General features: G+C 39.6%; 1 protein-coding gene across 1 annotated transcript in view; it reads left to right on the top strand.

The window, feature by feature from the left end:
- Positions 1-23,014, top strand: part of LOC149256865 (LRR receptor kinase SERK2-like) — a 167,019-nt gene that overhangs the window by 20,396 nt on the left and 123,609 nt on the right. The window contains exons 2-4 of the mRNA XM_089455493.1: positions 7,751-7,847; positions 9,225-9,357; positions 9,637-9,708. Of these exons, the coding sequence (XP_089311619.1) occupies positions 7,781-7,847; positions 9,225-9,357; positions 9,637-9,708 (272 nt within the window). The 5' untranslated portion in view covers positions 7,751-7,780. The remainder of the gene's footprint in view (positions 1-7,750; positions 7,848-9,224; positions 9,358-9,636; positions 9,709-23,014) is intronic.

Genomic DNA, 23,014 nt, shown 5'->3' with positions numbered 1-23,014 from the left:
AACAGTCACAAGGGTGACCCTAACGTTCCCTCTCATTTACTAAAGTAGCTTTTGTTTTGCGGCCCTCACAGAATTGTTATTTGGAGCTGCTTGCTATCCTTGTGTTGCTCACTCGGATGTGTTCAAAATGATCCTCACTCACCTCATATTTATACACAAACATGAGGGTTACATGTGTTGTCAGCAAGTCTAATTTGGATACAAGCCAACTTGCTCTTTTCTCCCAAATTAATCCACAACCACATATATTAACTTCAAAAATTCATAACTCCATTTTTACAACTCGGAATCAAATGATTTTCATTGCGTCGGATTTGTCTCGGCGATAGCTATCATCCTCATCTATCACATGTCGAAATGTGCTCATGGTTTTGGCCCAAATCACGATGGGTGCAAAACCCCAAGCTTGGTTTTCAAGCCCACAAGGCCACTTGTGGAGCTCCTTCCAATCCCTCGATCCTCAAGGTTTGGAGCACCTCCCAAGCTACAAAAAATCAACATGAAATAAGTCACAAGTGATGGTGATCCAATACAATGAGCCTATCCTCTATTTATATGAGGATTAGGACTAAAATTAATCTAACAAAGCCCCAAAAACAAGTTTGATGCTAAAATGTACTTTGGTTACAAGCCAACCTACTAGATTTATCAAAATATGCCCTAATTAGCCAACACATGTGAGACGTAAGCTCTCTCATGTTGACATTATCAACTCCTAGTGCCATGTCTAAGGGTGATGAGGTGTCCAAGAAGGTGTATATGCTTGTGAAATCCATGATTTGAGGGTTTGGCCCTCAAATTCACCTCATTACCTCTTGTTGGGTCCCAAGATCTAGATTGGGTGCTGCAAAGTGGTCTCCATGGTTCTCCAGTTGCTAAATGAGGCTTGCTCTGCTCCAACATTAGGGGTTCCTTTGGTGCGACAAGCCCTCCCTGGTCTCTCAGTGTGGGACCAACCACATTTAGGCTCCAAATCAACTGTTGCCCATCAAGGTGTGTCAAGGCTAGCTTGGGGGCATGCTAGGTCTAGTTGTGTCATCGTGAAGAATTCTCAAATGTGTGTCAAAGTCAAACAACGTCCAGGGTATTGGAGGTGGTCTAGGACATGTGTCATTTGATGTTGCTGCTAAGAGGCTCTCGAGTCTCAATGCTTCAATTGTTTGTGCCAATATACTCTTCTAAAGGGCTTCAGTACTTGTGGAGTAGGTGCCTAAGGCCTAGGATGTTGAACCACTTGACAAGAACAACATGGGTTCTATTGAAAGCAACCAATCATTAGGGATGAAGATCAATAATTCATCTAAGTGAACCAAAATTGAATGTTAATGGAAATTTTATATTTCAAACAAGAATCCTTTTCCAAAATTAGGACCTTGATCTCCCAAAGATGTTTTCTTCCTAGGTAGGGGTGGCCAAGGGCCAACCCTATTAGGTGCTTCCAACCCCTAAGGGGAAGTAACATTTCCTTTGTTCACCCTTCAATTGATAGGTGTCAGTGAATAGTAATGATGGTAATGGAGGGTCAAAGCGACCAACTGATGGGGGTGTCCGCATCTTGAGTGTGTTGACCTAGCTTGTCATTGATGTCAATATGGCAATATTTTGGATGAGTAAACAATGATGGGAAGCCATTGGAAAGACATAGGAAACCATCGGAAGAGCTCATTGGAAACTCAAAACAGGAGCAGTCAAAGAAAATCCAAAGGAAGTTCAACGGAAGAAACAAAGAGGAACATGTAGCGGAGAAGCATAAACAACGGTATTGAAAGCCACAGGAAATCCAAGTAAGTGTAAGAGCGGGAGATTGAGGAGGAGCCATATCGGGATCCAAAGAAGTCAACAGAGGAGCCAAAAGAGCGGAGGAGTATATAATATAGGCAGAAATCAAGAATACGGATGAAGAGTGAATGCACGTGGTTATATTCCAAAAAGCAGGTTTGAAATAGTGACAGTGGTTTTCGGGCAGACTCAAGGCTGTAAGTGGTATTTAGGGCTGATCACCCGATACCATTCATCGACTGACGCGTGGTAGGAGAAGGAGAGAGGAAACCGCCTTATCGGGCGGGTAATCCTCGTGCATGTAGCTCACCCGATATCATTGTCGAGCGTTGGATCAAATGCATTTTGATCTACGGTGCAAGATCACCGAGCAACTTTGTTGGTCGGGTGTAATATCAACCGTCGGATGGGATGGTAAGATCTACGGTGGAGGATTGATCCGAAAAAGGCAAACATCGGAAAATGTGCATGTGCGGACCCGACGATATATATGTCCGGGTGTATAAATAGTTGAAGTCCAGCTAAGTGTTTCGGAGCGGGGTTTTCAGTGTATTTCATATGTATCCTTGTATTCCGGCTTTAAGCCTTGCCACATTAAAATATGAAATTGCGATATATATATATATATATATATATATATACCCACGGGACCATTACAATATGATGTATTGTTATATTGCATCCACCTATCAGAACTCTCATAGCGCAAGTTATAAAGGGTTGTCACCCCCGAACCACTGATTGCGATATGTATGCGGACCTGCTGCGACGTTATAACATGCCCTATTGTAATATCGCGTCTGTCGCAATATCGCAAGCCTTGTTGAAGTTTTTGCCACATTAAAATCCGCCAATTGCGATATAATTGCGCACCTGACTACACCATTATAGCATGGCTAAATCAAATGTCGCATCCGCGGTAATCACAATGTTCAAAGGAATGTCGATCCGGTGATTGCGATAAGGGTATGGACCCGACAAACTTCTTAATAACTATTTAACACCATATCGCATCCACTCCGGTCAATAGTTGGGAATCAACTATGTTATGTGCGAACCTCCGAAAGTAGCGATTGTGATAAAAGGATGACGTGGCATAGACAGAGGAAGCCGCAGAGGCATACTCTCAAGATGGATGAACTCCATGGAATCCTCATTGCCTATGAGATGAGAAAAGGTTGCCCAAGTTCCAAAGATGCAACATTCAAGGCCTCAAAATCAAAAAAGGGGAAAGAAAGGAATGTCAGTAGTGATGACTCCAATGTTGAATCCGAATTGGCACAATTTGTATGAAGGCTGAAGAAAGGATCTAAGCTAAAAGGTAAATTACTCTATATTCAGGTTGCAAGAAAGGATTGCCATGAGTAAGCAAAAGTTGTGTTCCTATTTTTCATCCTCTTCCCCTTCTCATGGTAGCGAAATTGATTCATTGATATTTTATTTTCTCACCTTCCATTTGTATGATGCAAAATATGAGTGTTATGATATAGATGATTGTGATGTTTTCTTGCTCTATCTCATGATTAATCATAGGGGTAATAGGTATGATATAGATCTAATGATACATTGGCTACATTGGTTATATGATTATACTTAGGTGATGTAGGTAGTTAGTTGCATCTTGTGTGAGCATTCTAAATCTTGCATCTTCATATTTTTGTGTTTCATTATAGATTAATTTGCCTTAAGATAGATTTTATTTTCTATATGGATTTTTATCATGATATAAAACAAAGGTGATAACCTACACCAAGAGCACATGCTCCCAAACAAGTTGACTTGGATATTCAGGTTATAGGTCTGCGAGCCCAGGGATTGTTGGAGTTCTCATGAACTCCCCGTTTGAGCATATGGATCATGGACTCCATGGTGAGCTCATGTCCCTGAGTTGGAGCCAGATGTGACCCACCAAAATGGGTATCCCCATAGGTGAAAACTTTTCTCTTGCATTTGACTATGGACTAACCAACAAACCTTGACAACCACTATTTGATGATATTTTCCATATTCCTCCGCCATTTGCATCAGCCATATGCCTCTCCCCATCCGACATTACCACTTGGATGATGGTGGACAACTATTTAAAAGGTAGTTTGATCATTTTGCTATCGGGTGCTTATGCTTGTTTGCTTTGGGCATTTAGTGGGCTGATCTTGAATATTGATCAATATTGACTGTAATTTTGTTCTCCCACCTTACTAGGGAATTAATCTTTAGCCCTAGTCCAATGGGACTCCCTTGAGGCCTTAGGCTTATAGTATGGGGCACTACTTGGAAAACATGGATTGAGGTAGCGTGTTCATTATCCCCTACACCATACTTGACACTTTCCATGCCACATTACAAGTGCCATATACCACATCCATTCTTTGGGTCTAACTTGTCATTGGTTCTTTGGGATTTGGCACCCACATGTCCACACTCCTTGAGTAGTGCCAGAAAACATTGCCCTGGAGTTTGTTGTAGCTAAAAGAATGAAAAAGCATATCATGGCCACAACAAAAGATTTTTTTTTGTTTTTTGCAAAAGATGGCTAGGGACATAAGTTAGCGCATGGGCAAAAGCCTAGCATGAGCTCTATCCACATCATTAACCATCACTTGGTTCTTGAGCACATGATGCTCCTTTACATCAAAAGTAGCCCTTGCATGTTCAAAACGTGATGAGTGATGAACTGTCTCATCTTAAGGGGTAGTAAGAATGCTACATCATAAAGAGCAAGCTCTAACCCTTGAGCTATATGCGATAATACAAAGCATTATCAAGAAGTAAAAGACACACAAGAGGGGTGGAAAAAGCAGGTTGAGCTGGGTAACTCATGCCTCGACGATGGCTCCCTCCTTTTATATTCATAAAATCAAGATGTGTACACTCCATTAGATGGTCCCTTTGACCATGGCACTTGGCCATGAAACCTTTCCATATCCACTATCATATATTTACACTAACACCTATTTATTGAGGGGTTGACCTTGGAATTGTCACTTCCCTTGAGGTTGGAAGCACCTAAAAGGGTTGACCATTAGCGACCTCTATCAAGGTAGTGTAGACCTTTACGGAATTTGTGTTAATTTCTTGAAGGTTTTGCAGCTGATTTAATTTTCAGTAAGTGTTCACACATGCATGTACTTAAAAATTAAATACATAGAACCTTTAAGCAGATTTGCAGTCGAAAATAAAAAATTTAACAGTACCACACACAAAAATGACAGTGTATACCCTGGAAACCCTGAAGGGAAAAACCAGCAAGATTGTTTTTCTTACATAGTTAGAGAGAGGGAGATAAATTTGAATGACGAGAACATATAATTTTTTTCCCTCAATTTCCATGCATAAGCAGCCTTGATTTCTGAGCATAAAAGCCCCCAAAATCACCTTGAATCTCCTGCAAAATTCTGCTGTTAATAACAATCTGTCCTTGAATTCTGAGCCAAAACTCTGCTGAAAATGTCTAGGAAGAAATGCCAAAACAACACCTGGAATTTTGTGCTGTACTTTATCTGCGTTTTTCCTTGAAACCTGTAACACCAACTCTCCTTTCCTCTCTTTTAATTCGTGCCAAAACTGACCGCCTTTTTATTCAACTCACCTTGGAATTAGCTCCATGCATTTCTCTTAGTGTGCGCCTTCCTTGGGATTCTCACCATGCATGAGTTCAGTCCTCCTAAGTGAACTCTCGCTTGCTTCTAGTTAACTGATTTTCTTGGAGATAATTCCAGCCAACATTTCTTAGAGTTAACTCCTTTCTATCTCTCAAGTGAACTAAACACTCTATGATGTGACACTCAACTCCAAGCTCTTTTTCTCTCATTAAATAATTATTAAAAATTATTATTCCCTCAAGTCAGCAGAAATAATTAATTGACGTACTTTTTAATGAGAGTCACTTTATTAAAATAGTCAAGTCTGAGTTGATTAATTAAATAGGACGACTTCTATGTGCTATGACACTTGGCCAACATATAAATGCTTGTCCTTGCTGCAATTTTAACACTCCCTCTTAGCAAGGAAGGTATTTTGGATCACCCCCAACTTATCTCTGAAGTAAATAAAGTTACCTTTCACGAGTTCCTTTCTGAGGATGTGTGCTACTTGCTCATCTGTAGGAATGTACTATGTTTGACGGAGCCTTTCTGAATGCAGTCATGTATGAAGTGGTATCTGATCTCAAGATGTTTCGATTGATCATGAAACACTGGATTTTCCGAAAGCTTGATGCAACTTTGATTATCAGTGTATCACAGTTGGTTCCATGATCCATCTCCTGACCAAATAAACTGACAAGTAACTTATGAAGCCAAATGGCTTTACATGTGGCCAAATTGGCAGCCATATACTCTGTTTTCGCAGTGCTCAGTGCAACCGATTTCTATTTCCTGCTATACCAAGATACTACTGATCCCAAACTGAAATAGCACTAGGAAGTGCTTTTTCTATCAGCTTGACTTCATCTCCTTTCACATACTGTAATCCATACTCTACTGTGCCCCACAGGTCCCTGAACACATGCTTCACAACCACACAATTAACTCTCCTGGGTTCAACCATGAATTGGCTGAATGTGTTCACTGCAAAGCAAATATCTGGTCTGGTGTTGACCAAATACATGAGGGATCCAATCAATTGATGATAGATTGTGGGATATACCAACTCTGACTTTGATTCATTGATCTTTTTCCAGTTGGTAACCATGGGAGTTGACATCAGTTTGCAATTCTCCATCCCGTATCTCTTCAGGATTTCCACTGCATGCTTTCCCTGTCCAAGAAAGATTTTCCCTATCTTCTGCCATACCTCTAATGCCAAGAAATATTGCATCGGTCCAATATCTTTTATCTCAAACTCTGTGGCAAGATCCTCCTTGCACATGTCAATGAGCCTCTCTGATTCTGTATTTAGGGGAAATATATAAGAGTTAAAGTGCTTATCCTATAAAAACAACTTCTTCCTTGATACATGGTGACAGCTTTTGTAATCTCTCATTTAGGAAAAATTGTTAAATAAGCATACCCACTCTTTCAAATACAACGAAAAATGTTTTGTTTTATTATTTTATGCAATTTTCCTGTTCTCTTTGCTTCAATGTACCTTTTTCTATAGAAAAGTATAACTTATGTACTAAAAGCCTCATGTGTAGATCAATTTCATATGAGTGTGCATCCATGCATCTGGCACATATAAAAAAAGAATGCTGCATCAAAGCGATCAATTTTGAGTTCGATTCTCTGACTATCCTATATACTTGCATTTTTTGATGTGACTGACACATTAATGCTTCAATTCCCATTTATTTTAGCTTGACGCACTAGAGTTTTCCAGGTTATCAGCTTTTGCGTAAATTGTTAGTCCTTACCATGGAAGTGTTGTTTTGTTCTTTTCTCAAAGCTCCTAGAGATGCCTTTGCATGTGTATGGTATTGCCTATCGGATTTTGGTGCAACAGTATTTTTTTGACATCCATGATTAGTATATACTAGCGTGATCAGGCTCTATATGAGTGTTAAGATAATTCTTGTTTAAGGATGGTGGGTAAAGCCATGCATCCTTCATGAGGGTAATTTCTTGTTTATAACAGGTCTCTAAGATTTTCAAGTTCTATGTAGTTTTTGAGATAAGATGTTGCTCGGCATTTAATTGGAATTTGCATTCCAATGGTTGTGCAATTTAATTTGTGAAATCAATGGTCAAGTGTTATTTGCCAAATATTTTTATAATGGAGCTATTTTTTGTTGAAGCTTAACTAAACAGTTGTGAATGATTTCGTGTTAGGTCATTCAGTCTTTTTAAAAATGAGCTGAAGCACTAGTTCAGGAATCTTTTTTATGATATTAGGTGAAGCACAAGAATTATAACTTGTGATTCTGATGCTATAAGGATCTATTGTTTTAGAGTGATAGGTTTTAAAACATCAAGAGAGTCAATTGCAGCTGGGAGGTCTAGATCTGACGATTGTGTGCTTTCATTCTTTGCAGAGAGGACATTGAGAATCATATCTACAAAAAATGAAGTGTCTTGTAGTGCTTGTGCTTTTGTCAATTGTATGGTCAACTGGTGCATCAAATGCTGAAGGTATTCTTTTGTACTTCCTCTCAAGACTCAACTATAATAAGGCAAAAAGTAATAAAAGCATGAAACAAAATATAAACATATGTCAAATAGTGTTAAAAAGAGTGTCTAATATCCTATATGCATTAAATCATGAAGTTGACAGAACAGATAAAAATTTACTATGGATTGAACAGAATAAAGTCCAATAATGAAGACTATTTTCATAATTTATAGCAAAATATATATTTGCATTTTCATATTCAGCTGTTAAACATGCAAATGTGAAGAAAATGGATTCAGATAATCATTTGAGAGAGGATCATATCAGATAGGGCTTAATGAGAGCAGCATGTCTACAAACGGGGTAGATTTCAGAAGCGATGATCTTGGGAGAAGACATAATGCAGGAAGAGGAGTTGGACTCGCAGTGATGGACAAACAGTCAAAAATAATTTTTTTCTTTGGACAATATCAAAATAGATACAAAACACTGGCCAAACATTTCTGACTATTTATAGGCTGTGAATTTTTTTATTTTTATTTTGTGGAAGAACTTATTCATCTTTCAAACCACAAAAGTGAGTTATAACTCCATGTTTTGCGATTTTTAGACCTGTGCTTATTTGGTTTCACCAAAGCAGTCATGAAGATCGTGTCCACTTCACCCTTATCCATCAGACTTGGGAGACATACTCAGCATTTTTTTATCACTGTCCCTTGTTATGGTTTTATACGTGTGTTGCAATGCTATTTTTATGTAGTTTTCTTTCCATGTATTATTTCAACATTTTCTAGGAGATGTGCTTGCACTCCCACATTGTACTCATACAAGTTGTACTCTTCATTACCATTGACCTATTTTTGTGGTCACTTGTTGGACATTAATAAAATTATCTTATCTTCTGAATCTTGCTTGTCTCGTAGGTTTGGAATGACCCTTCTGCAAAAAGCAGATAGGAGCATATCAAGAGTGGTAGTGTAAAGTTTGGTGCAAGTGTGGTTAATCATATTAGTCCTGAAATAAATTATAGGTGTTACTTTGTCATACTTTATAATTCAAATATGAGTTTACTAACAGGTTCCTTCTTACTCATGGTGATAATATTCTATACGCCATTTTCTAACCAGGATTTTGTTGTATTGGAAATATTTAAAGTGTCTACGTATCCCCTTAGAATGGGTTCTAGTTCCTCTTATTTGTATGTTAATGTGAGTCAAGAAATTGATTAATAAATACTATTCCTTATCTCTGGTGTTAGAAGGGAAATTTGAGTACCATGCTTATTGATTGCTTTTCCAATGTAGATGGTCAGTTGACTGAAGTAGAAAAGTCTCTTGTCATGCTTGCTGGATTCAGTTAAAAGTTTCTTTTGACTCACAATTTTGTTGGTGTACCAGGTGAGGCATTAAATGCATTCAAACAGTCGTTGAATGATACCAATAATTCACTTAGTGATTGGAATGTTGATTTAGTGGATCCATGCAGCAGCTGGTCCCATGTCAGTTGTGTTAATGGTCATGTTGCGACTGTGTGAGTTCCTGCTATATCTCTTCCTCTGAAAACATGAGACTGCAAATGATTTAGTTTTTGTTACAGATTTAATAGAAAATTGGTGCTACTGGTTTTGGTTCTCTCATGTTTCTTTGAATTTTCATGTCTGCATTCGAAGATGTAGATGAGGACTGTGATTGTCAACATAAATTCTTGAGCATGGATTAAGTGGATATGAACAATAAAATTGGACTTAGTTTTTAAGTAGCAATGTATTCAATATATTCGGATCACTAAAACATTCACTATGGCATGCAGCACTTTGACCAACATGAGCTTTTCAGGGACCATATCACCTCAGATTGGCCAGCTGACGTACCTGACTTACCTGTATGTTATTTATCTGGTTGAATAGAGGCTTAAGTATGATTATTCTTGTCTGTCTGTATGAAGAAGAGTAGATTCTGTACTTAGCACAATCTCTATTTCAAGTCAGTCATTGACATATGTTACAAAGCTGGAAAATTGTATATTTTGAAGATTTAACTAGACAGTAATTATTGCATCTTGTTGACCCTTTATATTTTGTTTTTCTCAAGTTAAATTTTAAGACTTGAGTGCAATAATTTTCAATTTAAACGTAATCACCAAATCGCAAACTAATGCTTATCGCAAGGATTTGTGTGAGGAGGCTATACATAAGGGCCACATCAGGAGGTTGCAATAATGTCCAACAAAGACTGAAATTTGTCAAAAGGGAAATTAACGTATGAAAAAACTGAACTGAATTAATGTAAAGCAGGAATGGTTTAGATTCAAATCATTTAAGATTGGAATCTGTGAAAATTTGGAAACCCAAATCTTATTGCAGCAACTTGAAATAACTCTCCTAATTGTTAAATTAATTTTTAACAATTTATTTACTGTTTTCTGCAACAAACACTGAATCAATCACACTGCAACTGACACAAATAAAACTGCGGAAGAAATAATGCTGGAAGAAATACTAGCACAGACACATAAAATGACAGTAATTTTTGGACCAATGTCCTGGAAAAACCCAACTTGGGAAAACCGGTGCAGCGGCTGAGGGTTTTATTATTATGCAACAGTGAAATAATCCAAGAACCACTGAATGCCGAAACTCGCAATCCTACAAAGAAAAATTGGCAAAAATCTGAAGAGGAATTTTCCTGACCCCACAGGCAATTTCCCGGCACCACTTCACTTCAGAATTTCTGCCTTCTGAGGCACTGTGTCAGCCTCTGCACTGCTTTGCGTACCTGGTTGGACGCCTTGCCTTCTGCTGGATTTTGATGAAGTGTTTCTGCCTTCTGCCGACGAGAAAGAAGCTTCTCCAGCACTCTGGGACTCCTTCTCGGCCTCTGGAACTGAAAACGTCAATCTTCCTCATCAAATTGACTTTGCCTCTAGAGGCTACTGCGCAACTTTGTGTCAGCTTCATTGTGGCTTCTCTGCCTCTTTGCAAATGCACTCACTAGAACTTGAATCTTTCCTCCAACTTCTCTGTCCCTGCCCCTCTCTCACTGCTTCGATCTCACTGGCTCTCTTCCCAACAACTAACTGCCGCTACTCTAGAAATTGATCTGCTCATGAAATCGAACTGCTCAAGTGATTTCTCCAAGCCCCATTAACTTCTTCTTATAATCCTCTGTTGAGACTTCAACGACCAAGATTAGATCTTAATCAATGGCTAGGCTTAACTTGAAGTCGATCCCCGTGAGTTTCTAGAACATTCACACCTTAACTTAAGTAATTCTGATTAACCAGTCATATTGCCTAAGTTTAGACTTAGGAAATATTTAAAACACTGACTAGTAATCTAATTAAGTCATTTCTAGGTGGAATTTCCTGAAACAATTTCTGGGTTTTGGAGATCTCATGCATTCTAGCATTTCCACAAAACTTCAAGGCTAGAACACATCCGATACTACAAAAACTAACAGAATCCACCATTCTTAAATTGACATTCATGATTGAACATTGACATTCCTTCCCTGTTCAGACATGGTGTGGAAATGAGAAATGGAAAATTATGAAATTTGAGACTTTATGAAACTTAAGTGTGGGGGCTTGGGAGTGAAGAATGTGGATGATAACAAAAAGTGCTTAACGCTGAATTGATGGACTCAATTTCCCTACATAAAAACAACAAACAAAGCCCTACTTCCTCTCTTCTTCTCTGTTGGTCCTGTTGTCGCTTGGATTGACAGGCACCGCGACAACCGCTTAGGGCAGGGGGCTATCACTCTGATCCCCGCCCACTTCGTTCTAGCTGTCTCCCAACAACAAACTATGGGGGGTAGTCCCTATGGAATGAGGTGAAGGAAAACAAGTTGGGAACCAACTTGCTTGGGAGACACGGATTAGTGGCCTAGCTACTCGGTAGAATTTAGCATGATTAATGATTAGATTAGATTTTAACTATGAGACCAGTGCCTTATGGAGTCACAATTCTTACTTATTATAAATTTAGACCATGTAACCAGATGGACACCCACTGCTTAATATGATAGACTATCCTATATGATATGCAATTCCTAATAGCTAGATGTGATACAAGGATGTTGGTTATTTTTAGCTTAAATGTCTAGTCTAAGTTGAAACTCTCCCTTAATTGTTTTGAGAAACAATCTTCAGAGTAGGTTGTGAAACGAAAGCCGACAGGAAGCAGACAGTGGCCTGATTAACGATACCTCCCCATGTATTCAAACCACCCAATGCCTTCGGCGTTGCAAAGACTTGTGGCTCTGACAGCTGTAAGGTCACTATGTTAACCATTAAGAAGGGTTGAATCCCTCAAGCTAATTGGAAAAGGGTTGCCCTAGGAGTCTATCAACCAAGCTTATGCTTGGAGATAAAATTATTAACGTAAACTAAGTCCTAGGATGCTTATGCAAGATAGATTGAGTGAAGTCTTCTTGACTTAATATTGTTTATGTTATTTAAGTTGTTAAAATTGGCAACTAGGGCCAAACTCCATGTGGGTCACCTTATTTATGGCAACTGATATTTTTCCTAGGTTCCTCTTGTCAAGAGGTGTAGGATTGATCTAAAGATCATCCGATTTCGATAAGTATTTATGGAGATATGAATTTATTTGTATTTACTTGACAAATTATCAAGGTCGGCCAGCACTTAAATGTGTGGCACACATGCCCAACAAATCATATAAGTACAAGTGAGGTTGATTCATTATCAACTCATCTCATCTCACTCATTCTTCTCTCCCTCTCCTTAGCTTTGGGTTACACAAGGAGCATCTCACACGTGGGAAGGAGGAGGACACAGTAGGGCAAGGAAGATGCAGAAAGGAGGATGCAGAAGTTGCTGTAGGTCTCTTTGACCAGCGTTGACCTTAGAAGAGTGTGGTTTTGGTGTGGCTACCTCTCGTAGGCAAATTGCAGATTTTGGCATGCAAATCGAGACAATCTGACCTCTGGTTCGACCCGTTGACTGCCCTAGTTTATGGCAGCAGGTTGACTTCAGTCAACAACAGTTTGACTGTGTTTTTGGGGATGTTTAAGGTCTGCTTCTTCAGGCTGTTCATGGACTAGTTGACTGGGAAATTGACCAAGCATATTGGAGGTCAATTTCATCTCGTTTGACCAAGTTTGACTTCGCTGATCTAGGGTTTGCTGTTACTGATATAAAATTACAGAATTATGATTTTGTACTATTTCTCTTTGCTGACTATTGAAGATAAAGGAAGATTTGATCAAAAGGGTTTCCTCGCATTGGGGTTTGTCCCTGGTTAGAAGCCACATCTTGTGTCACTTGTCTTGGCTTGTTTTCTGTTGATCGTTTAATGTTCTATCTACACTTTACTTAATGTATATGTGATTGCTAATCAGTGGCTAATAAGAAGAAAAGAAGTAAACTGCTCTAAGCATAGAACATACCATAATTTAACATGGTATCGGAGCTGAGGTGAAGACAAAGCCCAAGCAAGAGCAATCATCGAAGGTTGGCAAGGCTATCCTAAAAGCTTCATGGGGTCCTCAACACTCTTCCTTGCCGAAGACAAGCTCCATGAGAAGTTTGACTATCACGGATGGAAGATGTCTCTCGATCTGACTTTAGAAGATCAGGAAGTGTTGGACCATGTGAGAGGCAATATCTTGCCAGAAGCAAGTGGACCAAGGGAGAAGTCAAAGCAAAGAAGATCATCTGAGACTCTATTGACAAACGCCTAGTGGCCTATGTTTCTGAGCTGCCATCTCCAAGGAAATCTACGATAGACTGGTGAGTTTATTTAAAGTTAATGATGCAAATCAAGTTTTGTTCCTTAGAAATAAGCTGAAGGAAATTAAGAAGGGCAAAGATGAGAGTATGCAAGCATATTTCTTAAGGATCACCGAGATCAAGAATGATCTCCTATCTATTGGGGAAATAGTTCTTGACAGGGAAAGGACTATCACAACTCTTGGTGGACTACCACCTGAATGGTATATATTTAGGACTACTCTTCTCAACAATAATGTCATCCCAGGATTTGAGGAATTGATGACTAGATGTATTCAAGAAGAAACAAGGATGGAAGAGCAAGAAATGCTCGCACTTAAAGGCAATCCCTCTGCCTTTTCTTCTCATGTTAAAAGAGGAAACAATTTTGGGGCTAAATCCAAAGGAAAGGCTGGACCGAAGGGTGGAAGAAAAAGACGATGTTACAATTGCAACAAAATGGGCCACTATGCGAGGGAGTGCCCTGATAAAAGGGACCCACACCATGACGATGATCAAAATCACTCTCAAGGCAATCAAAGGAATGGCAGGTCCAATGGCAGAGGTAAAAGAAATGTCGGAAATCAAAGAAGAGGACAACCCTTCAAGAAGGCAAGAAACTCCAGGTATGAATCTAATGTTGTTAACAATAAGCAAGATGAATATTGTCTACCAGCGACCCTCTCTACTACTGCTCCCCCAGACTCGCTGGGAAATTGGCTTATTGATAGTGATGCCTCAAGGCACTTCACTGGTTACGAAGAAGCTCTCTCTAATCTGATAGAGAAGGAGACCAACTTGGAAATTGTTCTTGGGGACAACACAAAATATCCCCTAAAAGGCGTAGGGAATGTCACTCTGCAAGAAGTCCTATATGTACCTGATCTCAAAAAGAACCTGGTGTCCATTTTGGCAATGTAAGACAAAGGCTAGAAGGTGACCTTCATCGATGGCAAGGTACGTGTATGGAAAAAGAATTTTAAAGAAGCTTTCACTCTTGGGTTTCGAGTCGATTCATTATATTAGGTTGGAGGAAGTCCGCTGGGTGTCATGTCTTGTGACACATCACTTCAGTCCGAACTGTGGCATCAACGGTTTTCTCACCTTCATTATAAAGCTCTACCCAATGCAAGACAAATGGTGACAGGGATGCTCGAGTTCCGAGTAGAGCAACAAGGTTTATGTCCTGGATGTGCTAAAGGGAAGCTCAAAAGGGGACCATTCCCCTCAAGCCAAAGCAAGACCTCTGATATATTGCAGTTGGTTCACTTAGATATATTTGGTTTGATGCCTGTAAACTCCTTTGGAGGATATTTATATTACCTCACTTTTACAGATGATTATTCTTGCAAGACTTGGATATACTTCTTGAAAAACAAGGATGAAGTTTTCACTTGGTTTCGTCACTTCAAAGCTTTGATCGAGAATCAAACCGAAAAAAAGATCAAGATCTTAAGGACTGATAATGGGACTGAGTATGAATCCAATGAGTTCCATGACTTGCAAAGAGGCTGGCATTAAGAGGGAGAATACAACACCATATATTCTTGAGCAAAATGCTGTGGCGGAAAGGAAGAATCATATGATTGTGGAAGTTGTCTGTGCTATGATCCATGAGCAAAGACTTTCGAAGTTTTTATGGGCTGAAGCTGTGAATACCGTCGTATATGTGCAAAATCGATGCCCTCATCAAGCATTGGGTTCCAAGACTCCCGAAGAGATGTTCACTGGTAAGAAACTTGACGTATCTCATTTTAGAATTTTTGGAAGTCCTGTATATTTTCATATGCCGAAGGAGAAAAGAAATAAATTGGGTGCATCTGGAAAGAAAGGAATCTTCGTGGGCTATAGCAAAAATACTAAGGGCTATAGAATCTATGTGGCTGGTCAAAGGGAAATCGAGATTAGCCATGATGTCACCTTTGACGAAGATATGGCTCTTAGGAAAGTTGACAATCTTCCTACGCAAAGGGGATCTAAAGAAGTTGACACTAGGGAACTGAAACGATGTGGAAGAACCTTTGGATCCTATCGATCCCCCTCTGCAAGAACCTTCCTCTTCTAGGAAGAGGCCTTCATGGCTTAGGGGGACACTTGATGATGCTGAAGGACACATTGCACACAGAAGGACTTTTCGGGAAAGTAAGAAGTCGGCCAGGTATCAGGGATACTTGACCATCATGAGCACGATCATCCAAAATAAGCCTTCATCATTTGCAGAAGTTGTCAAGCATCAAGTATGGAAGGATGTTATGACTGAGGAATATGAGTCCATCATGAAAAAGGATGTCTGGGCTATGGTCCCCAGACCAAAGCAGTTGTCACTTCAAAATGGCTTTTACAAGATAAAGCATGCCATTGATGGAAGTGTTGAAAAGTATAAGGCTCGTTTTCTCGCTCGTGGCTTCTCTCAGAAGGAAGGTATAGACTATGACGAGATATTTGCACCTATTGCCCGACATACCACCATCTGCTCGATCATAACCCTTGTTGCTTCGCAAGGATGGAACCTACATCAGATGGATGTCAAGACCACGTTCTTGAATGGTTCGATAAAAAAGGAAGTCTATGTGGAACAACCCGAAGGATTTGAGATTCATGATCGGGAATCTCATGTGTGGAGGTTGAATAAAGCCCTTTATGGGCTGAAGCAAGCACCTCGGGCGTGGTATGAGAGGATCGATAGCTACCTGATGAAGCTGGGATTCACTAGGAGTGAAGCCGACCCTAACCTTTAATTTAAGGTTGAAGATGACAAACCTCTCATATTGGTGTTGTACGTTGACGACCTCTTTCTAACAGGTGCAGACCCTCTCATTCACAAATGTAAGAGGGAGTTGGCTTTCGAGTTTGAGATGAAGGACCTAGGACTGATTAACTATTTTCTAGGACTGGAAGTCTGGCAGAAACCAGGGGAGATTTTCCTATCTCAAGGAAAATATGTGGTGAAGATATTGGAGAGATTCGGTATGGTGGACTGCAAGCCCGTGACTACCCTAATGGAGCTTGACTTCAAGAAGTTAAGCAGTAGTGCTGCTGGACCTATTTTACGAAATGCTACCGAGTATCGTCAACTCATCGGAGCATTGATGTTCTTGGTGAACTCCTGTCCGGATATATGCTTTGCAGTCAACATATCATTGAGCCTCACCACACACATTGGATTGGTGCCAAGAATTTGTCGAGATATCTTTGTGGCACAATCACACATAGTTTGAGACACACTGCCGAAGATGTGAGACTACATGGATATACCGATGTTGTTTGGGCCGACAATGTGGTGGATCGAAAGAGCACTTCCAGGTGTTGTTTCTCTTTGGGATCTACCTCAATATCCTGGATGAGCAGGAAGCAAAAGTCGATGGCTTTGAGCACTGCTGAGGCAGAATACATTGCTGCTAGTATGGCCTCTTGTGAAGCGGTCTGGTTGCAGAAGCTCTTCAGTGAGCTGTTTGGATTCACATTGGATACCACCGTGATCCTGTGTGACAACCAGAGCGGGATTTGTTTATCAGAGAATCCCATATTTCATGATCGCTTCAAGCACATCGATATCAGGTACCACTATATCTGGGATATGGTGCAGTGGGGAGCAATAAGGCTCCAACATATCGAGACAGATGAACAGGTCACTGACATTTTGACGAAGCCCCTGGGAAAGGTCAAATTCTTGACTTTCCGAGAACGACTTGGTGTCGTTGAGAGAACCTCTTATGAGGGTTGTGTATGATGCATATATTGAGCTCTGGGAGCTCCAGGGGGTGCGGGGTACTTCTTGGAGCGACATGCGACCACAGGGCGACTCACCATCCCCTGGTGGTGCGCTATGTACAGGTGAAAGGTTCAACCTTCCCTTGTGACACCCCATGGTGACTGTGGGCCAGGATAATTAGTTCTCTTGTGGGCCAAGATGATTAGTTCTCCCGTGGCGACTATGGGACAAGATGATTAGTTCTCCTGTGGCCCAAGATGATTAGTTCTCCCGTGGCGACTGTGGACAAGATGATTAGTTCTCCTGTGACGACTATTGGACAGGATGATTCATTCTCTTGTGGACAGGATGATTAGTTCTCCTGTCGAGGCATCCTACCCATGCAGTCTAGGACTCATGGGAAGTACCTCTCATCTGATCAATGAGTAGGGAAATAGGGTTAGGGACCATTAGTAGTACTATTGATGGACACATCATTGTATCTACCGTACTCCTTATGCTAGGATGACCTCCATTGATCTGGGATCAGTGAGAGTGCTATGACACACTCTGAGACTGACTTTGGGTTAGTGGAGGATGGTATGATACATCCTCGATCATTTCTTCTTCTTCATAGTTCAGCAGAGCAGAGTAGAGCCAAGCAATGCATTTGATGGTTGGTACATTACCGTTGGTCAGACGGATTAGCAGATGGGGTTCTCCCTAGTTGATAGGGAGTGTTAAAATTGGCAACTAGGGCCAAACTCCATGTGGGTCACCTTATTTATGGAAACTGATATTTTTCCTAGGTTCCTCTTGTCGAGAGGTGTAGGATTGATCTAAATATCATCCGATTCCGACAAGTATTTATGGAGATATGAATTTATTTGTATTTACTTGACAAATTGTCAAGATCGGCCAACATCTAATTGTGTGGCACACATCAGGCGCATCAATATTGCTATGTCCATAGTGATGATCCTGTAAGGGTAATCAACCAATGGGACTTGTAGAACTTTAACCACAGTGAGGACTTCCAACTTTTCTAGAATCCATTGAGCAAATGTTATGATAAGGCCTAAAGATTCCTAAGTTTAACAGTTCCATAACTTTCTTAGTTATAAGATTTGTAGATGCACAAGAAGCAAGCATGCAATTGTGGAGCAAATGGTCATTTATGTCCATTATCAAGAAGAAAGGCTGATGGTTGTCATTAGTCATATAGCAATTTAAATCCTTTAATCTGATTTCTTCATCTTTACGCTGAGTGTCCAATCTTTATTGTTGAGCAATGCCTAAGGCTTTAATGAATAAGGCCCTCTGTGATGGGATCTTCAACAACTCTAAGACCAAAACTGACATCTTGATGTTATTGATCCATGCTGCCCAATCTACTTTTAGTCTAGACTTATACCTCTCGGCAGGAACCTGTCTATTTTGATTCTGATCTTTGCCTTTCCTTGTGTGGCATTTACTATTTGCAAGCTCTAGAATCTTCTCTTGAGATGGATTTTCACCATATGCCTGAGCAATGAGGTCCTTTCTTTCATTGAAAGTATTGATGGCAAAAGCTGAAGAGAGCATATCGACACATCGAATTTCCTTGGAATTATCTTGATTTGCATTATGATCTTCCTGGTTTCTACTTTCCTCCAAGATTCTTCTAGCAAAAACACATGTTCTTTTCTCATGGAAACTTTCACAAGGCCCACAGAAAGGAACAAGCTGATCAATCATATTGGCAAACTCGAGTGGTGTAGGAGGCGTTTGATCATTTAGAGGATTTCTTCTTGGCCATGCATTGCTATTGTTACCCCTGTTGTTATTGTTATTTCTAGGCGGCATATTCTACATTCTGGACCTTTCCATTTGTATTAATTGATTTTGAATTTTGTTTATCTGTCTGGCATGTTCAATCTTCATTTCTTTCACAAATTAGGTCAATTCTTTAATTGTCTCAGATTCCTCTTCTTTAACTTCTTTTCCTCTAGATTTAATTTGGACTTTTTCGGAACCAGGGACTTTTGACTTTCCTGAGGCCTTCTTGTCTTTTTCCAATTCCTCAGTTGTGCTTTGGGCAATAGCTAAAGTGTTGGGGTGAGCACATCTTATCTCATACTGCATCTCTACAGGGTAAGCCTCAAGATATTGTTCTAGAATCGTCTTGTCAAGAGGCTTGTAATCTTGAGTCATATCCCTTAATAGTTTATTAAATCTTTGGTTAAATTCTTCAACTGTTTCATTTTCCTTTTTCTTGATAGTGTTGAATTCCTTAACCAAATATTTCCCTTCCCTCTTATCTCCATACTTTTCTCTAAATGCATCAAGAAGAGATCTCAAAGAGTCAAAGACATTGTTAGCTTTATCTTGAAACCAATCCAGAGCATCATCTTCTAGAGAAAGCACAAATAACTTCATTCGAACATCTTCGTGATTATAATCAGTGGCATGAGCGTATCTCTGGATAAAGCAATTGAACTTCTTTATGTGACTTTCAACATTAATAGCATTTTTCCCCTGGAAGAGAGACAACTTACTCATAGTGGATTCATTTGCCAAATCATATGGATATCCCTGAATGTTGGTGAAGGTGCAAGGCCCGTAGAAGTCACTCATGATGTCTTGATTTATAGGATGATTGATGAAAAGAAAATGGAGATCAAGGAGAGCTTCTTGTCTGAGAAAATTTAAACTATCTCTAGAATGTAATTTGTTTAACCAAGCTCTTAGAACCTTTTCAGGATCGAGAGATGGGTTAACCAAGCTACCAAGATTCCTTCTAGAGTACGTTCTTGTGAATGGATGAAAAAGTGTAGTCACCACCCAAACAGGAAACCAACCTAAATGTCTAGGTGCGAAAAGTGTGAATGAACAAGATGAAAGGATTATTAAGAGTACAAAAGATAAGGCAATGAAAAGATGAAGAATGATGAAAGGAAGCGCCAAAAAATGTTGTGTCACTTGACGGGCCAATGAATGGCGAAAGAGATTAGAATATTATGAGAGTATCATCAAAACCAAGGTCCAATAAAATGGTCACGGTAACAGTGCCAAAAAAATGTTGTTGCCTAGATCGTACAGGCATCACAACAACCGCTTAGGGCGGGGGCTATCACTCTGATACCAGCCCACTCTGTTCTAGCTATCTTCCAACAGTAGGGGATGGGGGGTAGTCCTTATGGAATGAGGTGAAAACAAGTTGGGAACCAACTTGTTTGGGAGACACAGATGAATGGCCTAGCTACTCAGTGGAATTTAGCAAGATTAATGATTAGATTAGATTTTAAGTATGAGACCAGTGCCTTATGAAGTCACAATTCTTGCTTATTATAAATTTAGACCAAGTAACTGGATGGACAACCGCTGCTTAATATGATAGACTATCCTATATGATATGCAATTCCTAAGATCTAGGTGTGATGCAAGGGAGTTGGTTATTTTTAGCTTAAATGCCTAGTCTAAGTTGAACCTCTCCCTGAACTGTTTTGAGAAACAATCTTCAGAGTAGGTTGTGAAGTGGAAGCCAACAGGAAGCAGATAGTGGCATGATTAACGATACCAGCCTTGTGTTCCAACCACCCAGTGCCTCCGGCCTACAGAGACTCTAGCTCTAATGACTGCAAGGTCACTGTGTTAACCACTAAGAAGGGCTGAATCCCTCAAGCTAATTGAAAAAGGGTTGCCCTAGGAGTCTATCAACCAAGCTTATGCTTGGAGGTAAATTTATTAAGGCAAACTAAGTCCTAGGATGCTTATGAATGATAGATTGAGTGAATTCTTCTTGAGTTAAGATTGTTTATGTTATTTAAGTACTTAGTGTGAATTATCTTATAGCTAGAGTGCGTAACAATGATTATATAACAATCTTAAGATAGGACAGGTGCTTAAAGATAGAAGTGCCAATATTCAACAATATTCCACAAGATGCTTAGAAAATGCCAAATGACCAATGTTGAGATGCTTACTTAGAATGATAACCAATGAAACTTAAGATGCCAAATGCTTAGGATAGATAACCAAGTTATTAAGGCCTCTTAAGATTATGATCTCTAACTTAGAGCAGTTATCCAATGATTTTTTAACAATGTCTCAATTAGATGTCAAACACAATGATGCCAATTATATCTCAATGCTCAAACAACTTAGACCATCAATGAGATTAGAGATTCAAAACTTAGATGTTGAGTGTGTTAAGTGCCAAGTTAATAAATTCTCAAGATAAGCAAGTGTTAGATTCCAAAATCAACAATAGTATTTCAGCCCTTATTAACTTTATGACAACAATAATGAAATCACTTTAACATGAGGTGGAAAATTTGCCAATGCTTAGCCAATATATATCTATAATTTTCAGACCCTTAAGATGTTATATATGACTGTTATGACAACAACAACAAGAAAGTGATAACAACAGTAAGGAAAAACACCCTAGATCCAATAGATAACAAGTTACTAGTGACTAGAAATGATTAGTAAAATGCCCAACTACTATGTATTTATCTCAAAATAATTATATATTAGCACAACATAGGATGCCCGTAGTCAGTACATAGCACAAATCAATGAATTAGCACATCTCGAGTTGCACCCCAAAGTCTTTATTATGATAGAAAAAATAGTTCCTAGTGGGACAATAGCTTACACAAACGCTTCAGCAACAACTTCTTAGCCAGAAATTAGATGGCTAGAGACTCAAATGACTCTTTAATTTATAGATAAATCCTCTAGGTGAAAAATAACGGCTAGTTTCCTTGATTCTTGTCAAAATAATCTTGGTCGTCGAAAAATATTGGATCATCTTTTAATCTTAGCCGTTGAATTTTTTTATTTTTGAGGAATTTTCGAATTTATCACTTAATTCCTGTCAGGCCAGGGTAACCCCAGAATAGGCAAAAGAAATTGATTGAATATTTCATTAGACAGCTATTGTTTATATACATAAAATGGATGGATCAGTTCATCTTCTTGATGACTGTTCACGTTCCAGGTTACCCAACCGTTGACGATTAGGTGTGAACATTCCCCCCCTTAATCTGAAGGGATGTTGGTGAGTCCAAGCATCGTTCTGAATCTTTCAAGCTTTTCTCTTCCAAGCGCTTTAGTGAAGATGTCTGCAATTTGCTCATTTGTGGAACAATGACGGAGATGGATTGTTTTGGCCTCAACATGATGTCGGATCAGATGATATTTAGTATTGATGTGCTTAGTACGATCATGGAACTTTGGGTTCTTGGCCAACTTTATTGCAGAGGTGTTATCAATCATGAGTGGAGTTGATTGTACTTGTTTTACCTGCAAGTCTTCAAGAATTTTCCTGAGCCACACAATTTCTTTCGTTGCTTCAGCTGCTGCCACGTATTCTGCTTCTGTTGTGGAATCTGCTGGAACTGATTGTTTGCGTGATCTCCAGGAGACAACTCCTGATCCAAGACTCATAGCATATCCTGAAGTAGATACTCCAGTTTCTTTGTCTCCATCGAAGTCTGAATCAGAGTATCCAATCAAGCTGAAGTCGTCCACCTGTGTATACTTGATTCCAAGGTCTTGAGTTCCCTTCAAGTACCTTAGAACTCTTTTTGCAACAGACCAATGTTCCTCACAAGGCTTTTGCATAAACCTGGAGAGGATTCCAACATCAAATGAAATGTCTGGTCTGGTAGTAGTGAGGTAGATGAGACTTCCTACAAGCTGTCTATACTTTGTAGCATCCTCAAATTCCTTTCCTTCAATAGATGTGAGCTTCAAGTTTTGTTCCATTGG

The sequence above is a fragment of the Pinus tabuliformis genome, chromosome 7 (assembly GCF_031772625.1).
Source record: "Pinus tabuliformis cultivar Carrire ecotype Pingquan chromosome 7, CPIR1, whole genome shotgun sequence".
Lineage (NCBI taxonomy): Eukaryota > Viridiplantae > Streptophyta > Pinopsida > Pinales > Pinaceae > Pinus > Pinus tabuliformis.
The sequence above is the reverse complement of the archived record's forward strand: the minus strand, read 5'-3'. Positions and strand labels throughout refer to the sequence as shown.